General features: G+C 44.3%; 2 protein-coding genes across 4 annotated transcripts; both read left to right on the top strand.

The window, feature by feature from the left end:
* The first annotated feature begins 50 nt into the window (after positions 1–50).
* Positions 51–3,721, top strand: LOC115785708 (golgin subfamily A member 6-like protein 22). Of its 3 annotated transcripts, none has more exons than XM_030737516.1 (2): positions 51–1,259; positions 1,365–3,721. In XM_030737516.1, exons 1-2 carry the CDS (start codon positions 179–181, stop codon positions 3,317–3,319), a joined length of 3,036 nt encoding a protein of 1,011 aa, XP_030593376.1. In that variant the 5' UTR covers positions 51–178; the 3' UTR covers positions 3,320–3,721. The 3 variants fall into 3 exon arrangements, with proteins under 3 accessions (XP_030593376.1, XP_030593377.1, XP_030593375.1); XM_030737517.1 differs by having other exon boundaries at positions 51–1,364; positions 1,470–3,721; XM_030737515.1 differs by having other exon boundaries at positions 51–3,721.
* A 2,779-nt stretch (positions 3,722–6,500) lies between these two features.
* On the top strand, positions 6,501–13,878 carry LOC115786120 (synphilin-1-like; the record flags this gene model as incomplete). Its single annotated transcript, XM_030738163.1, is given in 11 exon segments — positions 6,501–6,569; positions 8,019–8,091; positions 8,164–8,708; positions 9,180–9,351; positions 9,435–9,503; positions 9,506–9,576; positions 9,579–9,689; positions 9,776–9,955; positions 10,979–11,092; positions 11,333–11,458; positions 12,280–13,878. Coding segments are annotated over 11 exon segments (1,704 nt in total), but the record flags the coding sequence as incomplete, so codon positions are not given.
* Positions 13,879–13,898: the final 20 nt, after the last annotated feature.

The raw sequence follows: 13,898 nt of genomic DNA, 5'->3' as shown, positions 1-13,898 counted from the left end.
CCCTGATGGTAACATCAAAGCTTTGATGTTGCAACATGTTGCAACATCAAAGCTTTGATGTTACCATCAGGGGCCGTGAAGGTGGCGTACCTATAAGTAACCACGACAAACTTCAGCAGAACACTTTAAGTCGAGGAGTGAATTTGTAAACAGCATTCGAGCATTCAAACATTTAAAGATGTCTAAGGCGGCACTTCAGAGGAAACAGAGAAAGACAAAGACGGAACAGGAGTTGCAGGGCGAGCTCGATGAACTCACAGAGGTGAAGAGCCAACTCCATGACCTGAAAATTAGACACAAGGATGCGCAGCGCAAAGTCCATGAACTGGAATGTACAAACTACGACACGCAGGGCAAAATCCGTAAACTGGAAGCTACAAACAACGACGCGCAGAGCAAAATCTGTGAACTGGAAGCTTCAAACAAGGACGCGCAGAGCAAAATCTGTGACCTGGAAGCTACAAACAAGGACACGCAGCGCGAAATCCGGGCCATGAAAGGTACATACAAGGCCGCGCAGAGCAAAATCTGTGACCTGGAAACTACAAACCACGACGCGCACCGCAAAATCCGTGAACTGCAATTTACAAACAAGGACGCGCAGCGCAAAATCCGGGACATGAAAGGTACATACAAGGATGCGCAGCGCAAAGTTCACGAGACTGAGGAAGAAGCTAAAGGTATGCAAAAATTGTTTGAAGAAGTCAAGCAAAAAAACGAAATGCTTAAAGAACAGGAAGCTAAACACACAATGGTGCAGTGGAAACTCAGTGACCTGGAACTGACACACAGAGACATGAAGCGCAAACTTCAGGACAAAGTCAAAGAAAAGGCAGATTTGCTAGACAAGTTTAATGAAGAACAGCTAAAACATGAAGCAGCGCTTATAAAAAAGGAAGAAGAGAAAAATCTAGAGATATCTGGTTGGCGGGGAGGGCAACATTTGATGGAACTGTCAATCAGAGGGCTGTACGAGCGAATTCGGAAGGATGAGGAAATGAATAGATGCTTGCAAAAGAAATTGAATGAAGCCCTGCAAACAAATGAAAAAATGCTTAAAGAGAAGAAAGAAGAGGAAGATAAATACAAGGAGTTGCAGAGCGAGCTCCGTGACCTGGAAGTGAAACTTCAGGACGCAGAGAAAGAAAATGAAGAAATGCATAAAGAAAAGAAAGAACAGGAAGATAAACACAAGGAGTTGCAGAGCGAGCTCCGTGACCTGGAAGTCAAACTTCAGGACACAGTGAAAGAAAAGAAAGATAAACACAAGGAGTTGCAGAGCGAGCTCCGTGACCTGGAAGTCAAACTTCAGTATACAGAGAAAGAAAAGGAAGCAATGCGTAAAGAAAAGAAAGAACAGGAAGATAAACACAAGGAGTTGCAGAGCGAGCTCCGTGACCTGGAAGTCAAACTTCAGTATACAGAGAAAGAAAAGGAAGCAATGCGTAAAGAAAAGAAAGAACAGGAAGATAAATACAAGGAGTTGGAAGCGACACACGGAGATGTGCAGAGCAAACTCCATGACCTGGAAGCGAAACTTCAGTATACAGAGAAAGAAAAGGAAGCAATGCGTAAAGAAAAGAAAGAACAGGAAGATAAATACAAGGAGTTGGAAGCGACACACGGAGATGTGCAGAGCAAACTCCATGACCTAGAAGCGAAACTTCAGGATACAGAGAAAGAAAAGGAAGCAATGCGTAAAGAAAAGAAAGAACAGGAAGATAAATACAAGGAGGTGCAGAAAAAGCTCAATGACCTGGAAGCGACACACAGAGATGTGCAGAGCAAACTCCATGACCTAGAAGCGAAACTTCAGGACACAGAGAAAGAAAATGAAGAAATGCGTAAAGAAAAGAAAGAACAGGAAGATAAACACAAGGAGTTGCAGAGCGACCTCCGTGACCTAGAAGCGAAACTTCAGGACACAGAGAAAGAAAAGGAAGAAATGCGTAAAGAAAAGAAAGAACGGGAAGATAAATACAAGGAGGTGCAGACCAAGCTCAATGACCTGGAAGCGACACACGGAGATGTGCAGCGCAAACGTCAGGATACAGAGAAAGAAAATGAAAAAATGTGTAAAGAGAAGATAAAACAGGAAGATAAACACAAGTGGGTGGAGGGTGAGCTCCATAAACTGAAAGTAAAATTTCAGGACATGAAGAAAGAAAATGAAGAAATGTGTAAAGAGAAGAAAAAACAGGAAGATAAACACAAGCGGGTGGAGGGTGAGCTCAATAAACTGAAAGTAAAATTTCAGGACATGAAGAAAGAAAATGAAGGCTTGGGAGCGAAGCTTGATGAAGCCCTGCAAAAAAATCAAAAAATGTGTAAAGAGAAGAAAGAACAGGAAGCTAAACACAAGCGGGTGGAGGGTGAGCTCCATAAACTGAAAGTAAAATTTCAGGACATGAAGAAAGAAAATGAAGGCTTGGCAGCGAAGCTTGATGAAGCCCTGCAAAAAAATGAAGAAATGTGTAAAGAGAAGAAAGAACAGGAAGCTAAACACAAGCAGGTGGAGGGTGAGCTCCATAAACTGAAAGTAAAATTTCAGGACATGAAGAAAGAAAATGAAGGCTTGGCAGCGAAGCTTGATGAAGCCCTGCAAAAAAATGAAGAAATGTGTAAAGAGAAGAAAGAACAGGAAGATAAACACAAGCGGGTGGAGGGTGAGCTCCATAAACTGAAAGTAAAACTTCAGGACGCAGAGAAAGAAAATGAAGGCTTGGGAGCGAAGCTTGATGAAGCCCTGCAAAAAAATGAAAAAATGCTTAAAGAAAAGAACGAACAGGAAGCTAAACACAAGGAGGTGCAGACCAAGCTCCATGACCTGGAAGCAACAAACAGAGATGTGCAGCGCAAACTTCAAGACACAGAGAAAGAAAATGAAGGTTTGCGAGTGAAGCTTGATGAAGTGGAGAGAGAGATGCACTGGAAAATCACAGAAATGATGAGAGAAAATTTAGAACAGCAAAACAAAATTCAGTACACAAACACTGAAATGGAAAAGAAACTGCAACAAAAACTTCAAAGCATTAGGGACATCAGTGATAAGGAACTTAAAAAACTGAAAAAGGAAAATAAAAAACTGAAAGAAAAGCATGCAGAAATGCAGAAAGAATTAGAAGAATGTGAGAAAAAGTGCAAGAACCTTGAGAAGAAGAATGCAGAAAATATGAGTGAACTGGAAAACCTTAGATTAGAGAACGAGGATCTGCAAGAACGTTGCCAGAAAAAGAAAAAGAAGCCCTTCTGGTTTTTCTGGAATAAATCTACTGATTCTTCAGCGTGGCGCAGACAAAATTGTGTTCACCCGTTATAACTCTGCTGCTTCTTCAGGGCTACCTGCGCAAAACTAGCCTCATCTTCCTCCATCCTCTTCATCCCTTTCTTCTTCCTCCCCTCCCTCTTCTGTCTCCCTTCTTTTCTGTTCCTTTCAAACCCCCAAACCGGTTTCGACAGATGACTGCCCGTCCCTGAGCCTGGTTCTGTCGGAGGTTTCTTCCTGTCTACAGGGAGTTTTTCCTCCCCACTGTTGCCTTGTGCTTGCTCATCGGGGAATGTTGGGGGTTTCTCTTCTCTCTCCCTCTTTTCCTTACCCTATCATCCCCAACCTGTTTATTCATCTTTGAGAATACAGGCTAAGGAGGTAGGGTAATAATAATAATATTACATGTAATATTATATATATATAATAATAAAGGCAATCATATGCCATCTAAAACAGTTATTTGTGGATGTCTACTTTTTCCCCTTTGCTTACAGTCTTTGTGCAACACTAGACTAAATGCTTACCACACAAATATGAAAGTTGTATAAAATTTGTGGTGACCAAAAAGCATTTTTATAGTTTGAAAATGATTATGCTAATCCTTATGAAAATGACCAGAATTATAGATTACACTCATACTGGTTTGGACCATTACTAAATGTTAGGTTAAAATGAATATAACTTATCTAAAGGTTGAAGTCAGGTGTGTTGAGCTGGCTTTCACAGAATGACACTAAAAAGAATGCAGTCATCACATGCCAATCAAACCCTCCAAACCTCTCATGTCTGATGTTGAAGGAATTTAAATAAGAGTGTGTGTCTCTGCTGTTTAAGCCTTTAGGTTTCTGCGTGTTCATTTGTTAAACAGGAATGACACTAGACAATCGGAATAAGAAGGAGTCCAGTTATTAAATTTAATTAAGCCATTTCAAGCAGTTCAGATATCTGGGTCAGACTGCATGTCATACTCGTGTGAGATGGCGTGAAGTACTGGCCCATTCTAATTCAACTTACACTTTCATATAGTCACAGCATATCAGTCTTGGTTACATCATTTACAAAACAGAATGTGGGAAACAGAATTTCAACAACAGGGTGACCTCGAAGTCTCCATTTCTATCATTGTTTAGTCTTCATCAGTGTACAGTCAGAATACAAAGTCCATGATGACACAAAACATTATAAGCTTCTGTATTTTTAATCAGTTATGCTATTTTCCAGACAAATTTCTCAGGGAAGTAAACGTACATAAGATATGTGGCATATATCATGAATATCCCTACAATGTGAAACCCAAACCAGCACGTTTGGGTTAAAAATCCGAGCTAAATTGCAGCCTGTCCTTTCTGCCAGCTAAATGTGCTCAAAGTGAGCCCTCCCCTCGTTTCCTGCGCTCTGTGCTGCCCATATGTCAAAGTCTGTGCTTTTCAAGACAGAGAGGCGACAGGAGGGAAAAAACAGCTGGAGCCAAGGACCATCCAGCTAGCGGCTCCGCTAGCAGCGACCAGCTCCTCAAGCAGCTAACCCCCCGCTGTCGGCCCCCTGACTTCGGAAAGGTACCGTGTCTAAAAACTGTCCGTTAACCGAGAGCTAACGGCTCCTTATCTTTTACCTGAGCTTTTTCTTTGACCCAATTTTCCAGGTGCCTGCCTGGCTAGCCTGTTAGCTTCCACATTAGCTTCTCTAGACGCTGATTAGCGAGCTAGCTTAGCAGATTAGCCTCCTGCTGCTTGAGCAGGTATCAGAGGATTAGATGAGCTGTCAGCGTGAGCAGAGGAGCTCACTCAGCTCTCACCTATTGTTGTCCCCCCTGAAGCAGACAGAGGCTCCACTGGCGTCTTTAAGTCTGCTTCAGTCCAGCTGCCTTTGGAAATACAGTAAAGCCACGAAAATAGTGCTCTTACTGTGCTTTAAGTGTTGCCATATCAAATGTCATTTTTGCTTTTGACAGCATACATTTTGCTGGTCGCTCTGATTCTTGTCCAGTATCAAATATTCCTTATGAGTACAGGAAAAATAAAGAAGCACGTATATACTGCTCTCAGATGTTCAGCACAGGCTTTTTATGCAATGAGTCCTTTTCCAAAAAAATCTAACTTTCCTCTCATTTTTGTCTTTAAAACATCCATCCTTCCATCCATCTTACAAACACCTCACAACCCGTGATGGGTCTTTAATTGCATTTACATCTTCAGTTAAATTGCATAAATCCATCTGGATCTTAGGGTATTTTAAAGCTTTTGTGTGGGGATGCAGCCAGCGGCTTTCATTGATCATCTGATTATTTATTAGTTTAAATAAGGATTATTTAATTGCTGCTTCTGTGAAACATATTTGATGAGCAGAAGTCTTGGTGTGTTATACTTAAATTTAAAATGATGTGAGACAAAGAAGAGCAGAAAATTTGAGGTGGTGAAATCTGCACATCTTTGACACATTTCCTTTTACAAGAAAAAATATCCTTGATTCATCACTTTACCTCCAGCCGACAGGAAGGCAACAGGAGCTCATATAACCACTGTTATGCAGAAGAGCTTGTCTGAACACAGCTCACTGAATCACAGATGGGCTGCAGCAGCAGACAGCACTGGGTGCCCCTCCTGTCAGCTAAGAGCAGGATACTGTGGCTACAAATGGGCTTACCAAAACCGGACCGTAGAAGATTGGAAGAACATTGTCTGCTCTGATACATACCAGTATTCTGCAAGCGTGAAATAATTGGGTCCATCCATAGTTAATGTGGTACTTCCATCACACCTCCTTGAATTAAAGTTGAAAGTATGAACTTCAGTGACATCTTGATTTTTTTTTTTTTTTGGTTTCAAAAAAATTACCTTATTGTCCAAATAATCATGGAGCTGCAGGGGTTTCCTCTGTAGCTCCAAGCAGTCATCTTTGTTGTGCAGTCAAGAGAATAATCCAGGGGTGGGCAACTCCAGGCCTCGAGGGCCGGTGTCCTGCAGGTTTTAGATGTGTCCCTGATCCAACACACCTGAATCAAATGGCTGAGTTACCTCCTCAGTATGCAGTCAAGTTCTCCAGAGTCCTGCTAATGACTTCTATATGTGTTTTGTAGGCTCTGCTAAACCAAACAAGAACAGTAGAAAATCTAATTGATCAAATTTCTCCTGCATTTGAATGTTGATGTGTAGATATCAATAAGGTCTTCAGGTCTTTCAGTCACACGCTGAAATCTTGTGTTTTTGTCTGCAGCTGGTTGTGAGGTTGATGATGTGCTGTGAAGATAGAGGCTCCTGAATACCTCAACCTGGATGAGATCGACTTCTCTGATGATTCAGTGGTCAGTATGATACAACAAGCTCCCTGCAGGGGCGCAGCTACCAGCTCCATCTCTGTTATCAGTGAAGCTTGATGGGGCTGTACCCGAGCATTATGATACTCAGTCTTCAGTCTGAGGAAATCTCTATGATCTCAGCCATGCAGCACCAGATTCACCAGCTTTAACCACTTCTTTTTTTCCAACACAGAGTGAAAAATGTGTGTAAATGCGCACACACACACACGCACTCACGCACACACACACACTGCCAGTCAAAGCAATAACAGCCATTCTTGATTACCGACGATTTTGTGGAGCCCAGAAAACCTTTATTCAGCATCGCCCACCAGCTTCCACACAGAAATACAAATAATGATAACGTGGCAATAAACTTATTTCGGACTGTACAATTATTTATTGATTGATTTATTGATTGGCTTTTATGTAGAGAGACAGGAAAGCGGGAGGAGAGATGGGGGAAGACGGGTCGGGACATGAACCTGCTCTGCCTGCTGTCGCGGCATACGTGGTCGCCCGCTCTTCCACTGAGCCACCCCGGCGCCCGGACTGTACAATTATTTAAAAAAACAAAACATTCTGATCAATAACTAGCACGATTATTCATTTACTGCATTTATTGAACGTGATAAAAAAATGTGTGCCTTTATGGGGGATTTTCTTTTAGTCTAATTTCAGCAGATAAAAAGCAAGTTGGAGGTGGTGGGGTTGTCCAGTAGAGAGTTAGCCCCACACTAGCTTTTATTTTTTTTACTGTAAACTGTCTCCTGAGTGCAGCGGCTGGTCTCTGCTGCCCCAGACACTCCACTGCAGGAAGCCTGTGACTGCAGACGGGGCAGCGAGAGGCCCAGTCAGACTCAGATGTGAACCTCAGGAAGTGTGATGGAGAGCTGAAGCTGATAACCAGCTGACACACCACCAAAAGTAGACTGGGTTAAAGACCCTCAGAGATGCAGAGACAAAGGCCGCTGCAGGCGACCGTTCGTTCCACAGGTCGACCTACGGAAACAGTCTCTGCTCCCGCTGAACTAAACAGTGAGGGGAGTGGCGCCCCTTCCTCTAAAGGTAAGGGGAGCAAAATGGGGCACTGAAAATGACTTCAAGATATTAACTGTATTATGATTGTAGGGGAACAAAACTGGATGAATCACCCAGCCTGTAACAGCCTAACACTTTCAGGGCTTTGTGACATTACAGGTGACCTTGATTGCAGCAGCGTGTAGAAATCTTGTTGAGGTTCCTCTGAGTTCTTGGTGGCGCCTTCATGAAGGGAGGATTTAAACAGCCTTCCTTGGTTTTAGTTCTGTGTATGAGACTGGAAGGAGTTACACAGCTGTAACTGCTACAAGTCTGTCAGTACTTACAGTAATTGGCTAATATCTAAATATAACTTCAGCTACCAGCTGTGTGCAGTTTCCTCTCACGCTGCCTTCTTTCCTTGTCCTCCTGCAGTATTCTGTCACGTCTCTGAAGAGCATCCCCGAGCTGTCCAGGAGGAGTGATGGTCAGACCGAGGAGAGACTAGGTAACCAACATTAATTAAGTGCCACTTTAGAAGAGTTTAGGTCACATCTCTGATCGTCTGGTCCTCCTGCAGCTCCGGCCATCAACTGGAGTCGTGGCGTTTCCTCCCATAGTGGTGGGGGGATCAAACCCACAGGGATCGCAGAGGTTCACAGTAAGTTCCGGCCAGTGAAGAGGGTCTCACCTCTTAAACACCAACCAGAAACCACAGACTCAGACACCGATGGTAAAGTCCAGGGTCAGGGGCTGGTTCTGGGGGAGCCGGCTGAGAATAGTAAGGATGACCCTGACAAACAGACTCACGCCTCCTCTGACGGGCAGGGAGTCAAGAGCCTGAGTGGCAGCGTTGGTGGTGTTGGAGGGAACAACAATCCTCAGGCTTTGTTTGGGGAACTGGAGCACTGTGACCTGGACATGGATGAGATCCTAGACGTACCTTATATCAAGTCCAGCCAGCAGATGTCCACGCTGCCCCGTGTCCCCCACGACAAGCGTTCAGTGACAGGGAGCAACATGGGCGGAGGCACGCTGGAGAGGAACCGGGGAGGAGGGCTGAAGAGCTCCGCTTTGCCCCATAATGAGCCTCTGAGTCTGGGCAGCAGCAGCTCACAGACTCTGGTGGGTCCATCAGCAGCCTTTGTGCTGTATGATTATGCATTTATGTGCAGAGCACAGTGCATGAAAAATGAAAGAAACTTCCAGCTGTGAAAAGTGAAGCTGCTGTGGATGTTTTAAAGGAGCCTTCTTCCTATTGGCCAGCTGGCTTTGAATCCTCTGAGTGAGTAGGTTACTTTGCTGCCACCTGCAGAGTGACCTGAGTAAAGGTGCAGCTGAAGAGAGGATGAGGTCTTTATTCTGTATGTTCATTTAGGAGGTGATAGTCCTGTTAGACTGAACAGCTACTGCATTATGAGTGAGAGATGTTTTCATGTAACAGTTGTTTTTGTGCCTGTTTCCACCTCATGTAATACCACATAAATATACTGTACAGTGAACTCAGGATATCTTTGAGAACTGTTTTGAACCCTTAGCAAAGAAATATGTCTCTGTATAAGTGAATCTTTGAAAATGTACCTGGTGTTTCCACAGTACTGCGTTCTCTCACCTGTAAAGTGGTCCGACCTGAGGAAGTCCAAGTCAATGGATCCAGACCTCCACCACCTCCACCGATCCCCAGGTGGAGGAGGGGGCTACCAGCCTGAGATGCTGTCTTCTGGCCTCCTGAGCTGCTCCTCCTCTCTCTCCTCTTTCTCTGATGCAGGTATTAAATAAATATACCGTCCCCTGTTCTTCTCCTATGCTAACATTGTGATATGATCTGAAAAGTCATGACTTGATTTCCAGACAAGCTGCTGTCTGCGCGGGTCTACCCAGACTCTCAGAGCCAGAGGCCCGGTGTGGACCCTCCAGGGGGCTCAGGTTCCCTCTGCCAGGGTGCAGTGTGAGCAGGCAGGACAGCTCCAAAGCCTGGGCTCCTGGATCAGGAAGGAGGGAGAGGTGGGCCAAGGGGGTGGCGGAGCAGGAGGGGAGGTGGATGAAAAAACCAAGAAGAACCAGAACATCATCAACATTGTTAGAGAAGGACAGATCTCATTGCTGGTGCGTCTTTCGTTATATTTTGTCATGCTTGTCACTCGTTCTCCTTAATTTCTTTATACCTTCAGTTTTTTCTGCTCTCCGTGCAGCCTCACCTGGCAGCTGATAATCTGGAGCTGATCAGAGACGAGGACGGGAACAACCTGCTCCACATCTCAGCCTCTCAGGGCCACGCCGACTGTCTGCAGCATCTCACGTCTTTGATGGGAGAGGATTGTCTCAATGAGCGCAACAGCCAGCAGCTCACCCCCGCTGGTCTGGGGGTCAAGGTCAGTTTGTGTGAACCTCAACCTTAGACTGGGTGTGTCCAGACTGACTCTGGCTTGAAGTAATTCAAAGCTGTCACCTCAACCCCATTAAAGCAGAGTACTGGCACCCCGCTGCCTGGTGTATTTGTTGTCATTTAAAATCCAGTAAAGGTGTGAAGATGCCTTCAGCTGTGTATCTAACCTGGCTGATGCTGATGGTCAGTGTTCCTGTGCAGTCTTCAGATCTCCACTGTTTCCACCTGCAGGTGGAAATCTGAAGTGGAAGTTCTCCTGAAAGGAAAAACAAACACCTGTCAGCTAACAAGGGCATGCAGACATTTGATTGGTTGCTGACAGCTGGTCAGTGAGGTCATTCTGCAAAAATAAGAGAGGTTTTTGATAAGATGATGTGAATGTTTACTTCAGCTGGATTGGCAGCAGCAGGATGTTAAAAAGAGAGAATTTGTAAGCAGGTCCTGTTTTGGCAGCGCTGCAGTGGAAACCAGGCTCTTGATTGGCTGCCAGAGGGGAAACGTGTTATCTAGAGACAAGCTTGACAGCTGTGTGCTGATTCCTGATTGGCTGTTATTAACAAGGCTGTTGTTTATACAGTGAGATTAACAGGATGACAGATTTCCAGCCACCTGGTACTCACTGAAGTATGTTGAATGAATGTAGTCGTAGTCGTAGGGGCATGAATCTTTTCACTGGTTCATATTGTGGGAACTCGCCTACCTTCTGGTCCACATAACATCAGTGTACACAGTTAAAGACCTGAATAGTGGTTATGGACTGGAATTAGACTGGAAAATATAATGAGAATCATGTTGTGTAGAAAGCTGTTTTTTCTCACGTGTAACACACTATAGGAAATAAATTCAGCTGCGTTCTCTCATTAACTCAAAGACTGAGCCCATTACAGGTTACCATTCTCATCTGCTCCTCTGCTGGATGATGTCCTGAAAGGCTCAGAGCTGCAGTGCATGTGTAAAAACAGCTGATGTGGTTTGAAGTGATGGTAACAGGAGTGTGTGTTTGTCGTAGAATGGTTATCTGGAGTGTGTGAGGTGGATGGTGAGTGAGACAGAGGCCATTGCTGAGCTGAGCTGCACCAGAGAGCATCTCAGTTTGATCCACTACGCCGCCCGCTATGGACAGGTAACACGCACGCACGCACACACACACACACACACACAGGTGAGGAGAGAAGTAGGTTTTATTTTCACATGTTGTCATTAACAGTTATTATTAGGTGTATTCATGGGTACTTTGACCTGTTATCATAGCATGGTGACACATTATCATGGGTATTGTAAACCAGTGATTCAGTAAGAGGAAGCACATTCAGATACATGGTTTGAATGGTTGCACCACCTCCCTGCCTGTCTGTCCCTCCAGGAGAAGGTGTTGCTGTGGTTGCTTCAGTTCTTGCAGGAACAGGCCATCTCTCTGGATGAAGTTGACCAGAACGAAAACACTGCAGTCCACATAGCAGCTCAGTACGGACACCTCAGCTGTATACAGGTAACCTGATGTTTGGCTCTGTGATGCTGGATGTGCATCATCTGGATCTTTTACCCCATAAACAGACAGTAAGTCCTGCTGTCGATCCTCCTGCTGACAGACAACAAAGTCCAACAAAGTGGAGGCTCATTAGAGAGCAGCTGATTCTGTTGTTCTGTTGACTTGTCACAGTTTCTTTGGCAGCTAACACATCTGCAGAAGAGCCCCTTTATATATGGTGTTAATTAACAATAGAAATGTTTAAGACAAAAGGGCAGATGTGGCTCATTGTCTGCACACATACACACACACGCACCCCAGTGACACAAAGAAATGTGATTTTGTGTTTATAAAAATGCCTGACTGGTATGGTATGCTGTCCTAGAGCAGCTGATGCTTCTGCGGTACAGTTGTCTTCATTGATCTGTTTCCAAAAGGTGGAAGCATCATGACCTCTGACAGCAGTTTAGTCATTTTAAACATTTGAAAGACCTTTTTTGATATTCCTGAATATTGTTTGTTTGCTCAGTTTGTCTGTCACGCTGCTGTGGAGTAAAAGGTCAAAGGTTAAATGTTCTCCACAGCATTCTGCTTAGGTTCCTTTACTCGCCCTGACTCTGCACTGATTTATGTCAAAAATGAGGTTTCACGCTTTGAGCTAATGTTCCTTCATCAGCGTGTTTTCTCTGTAGGTGGCACACCCTGCAGAAGGAAGGGTGGATGTTATTAGTCTTGTCTGCTTCCTGCTGACTCGCCAGGCTGACAATCAAAATACTGATAACTAATGATATGGTTTAGATAAGATGGCTGCTTCTCTGAATGGTTTGTGTTTGTTTACCCAGACTCTGGTGGAGTATGGCTCCAATGTGACGTTCCAGAACCAGCAGGGGGAGCGGCCTTCCCAGAGTGCCGAGCGGCAGGGACACACCACTTGCGCCCGCTACCTGGTTGTTGTGGAAACCTGCATGTCGCTGGCTTCACAGGTTGTTAAACTCACCAAACAGCTCAATGAGTAAGTTTCTACGTTGTCACATTGTTTGAGTTTGAGGTGGTCAGATCGCAGTCTGCAGTAACTCACTGAGTCACCGTTCTCACTCAGACGGTCTCTCTAAGGCTCCCTGTTGTCCTGCCGACTGTGTGATCTCTGCAGCGGCTGACATTTAAAAATATGTTCATGGACTAAATCTGTGTTCACAAGGAGACTTCCACATAGAGCCGAACCCCTATAACAGCCCCTCTGTTACAAAGCAGCCGAGCGCTGGCACCCACTCAGATTTCTTTCTGCTTATTTTGTAATTAGTTTTATATTCTGGATGCAGCTATTAGGAACCAGCACCTTGCTTTGTGATGCTTCGTTTAGCTGAAACCTGCATCAGACACTGAGGGGCTGCTGAGGGGCTGTGGGTGCTCTGTGCCAGCTGTAAGAAAAGAAACCTGCATTTCCATTCCAATACAAGCTTTTTAGTAGTAACAGCAGCTGTTCTATAACATGAGCAAACTAAATTTACCTAGCCCTCAGACTTTATATAAAATTCATATGAATCTCACATGATTAATTTTACATAGGTAACCCACCAATTTTCCATCATTTACCCACAATCTCTCAGTCAGTTAATATCATTAGTGTTTATTGTATGGTATAAATGAACTTGTTGTTTTTTATTTATATAAATTAATCATTCAGGGTGAAACAACATTAGAATATGGTTGAAAAGTAAACATTTTATTAAATCTGAACCATCACATGTCTCCAGTGTGTCTGTTTACTACATTAGGAGTGAAGAAGAGAATCACTGCTGTGGTCGTTTATATGATTCAGCCTTTTTCTTAACTGCTTATTCAGATCAGGGTTGCTGGAGGGCTTGAGTCTGTCCAGGATATCTGATTATACTGGCTGGATATTTGCATGATATCTAATCAGTCCTGAGTATTATCTATTATTCCATCTGATGCAGTTACATTTGAGAGCACGTACGCAGACACTTTAGGCAGAGTAAAGACGGACGGCCGTCTCACTCATCAGGCATGCTCTCTGTCAGGCTCACACGGGATCCACACTTCAGAGCACCGACGCTTCACATGTGCACTGAGAACAGTGACACTCCAAGGGTAGGCAGATGATGCCAGTCTGCTGCCATTTCCTGTAACATCTGCTGAACTGAGTGGGGAGGGGGGGGGGCGCCTGTCAGTATCTGTCAGTGTATACAGAGCAGAAGTGGATCTGCTGAGACAGAAAATTAACACCTGCCGGCTTTAATCACAGTTACAATAAAAGATCTGCATCTTTCAGGATTTCTTGTTATTTTATGCATTTCTAATTTAGCTCCATATCTCACCTTGTATCTCTGCTTCCTGCAGAAGCTGATGCAGTTCTGGATGGTGAGTTTGTTGGAGGTCTCACTGGCACCAGTCAGGGTGGGTGGGTCGCCGCTGTCTCTGAAGTAGGGTTTAATATTTTTCC

The sequence above is a fragment of the Archocentrus centrarchus genome, chromosome 9, assembly GCF_007364275.1.
Source record: "Archocentrus centrarchus isolate MPI-CPG fArcCen1 chromosome 9, fArcCen1, whole genome shotgun sequence".
Classification (NCBI taxonomy): domain Eukaryota; kingdom Metazoa; phylum Chordata; class Actinopteri; order Cichliformes; family Cichlidae; genus Archocentrus; species Archocentrus centrarchus.
Note: the sequence above shows the minus strand (reverse complement) of the source record. Positions and strands in the feature narration are given on the sequence as shown.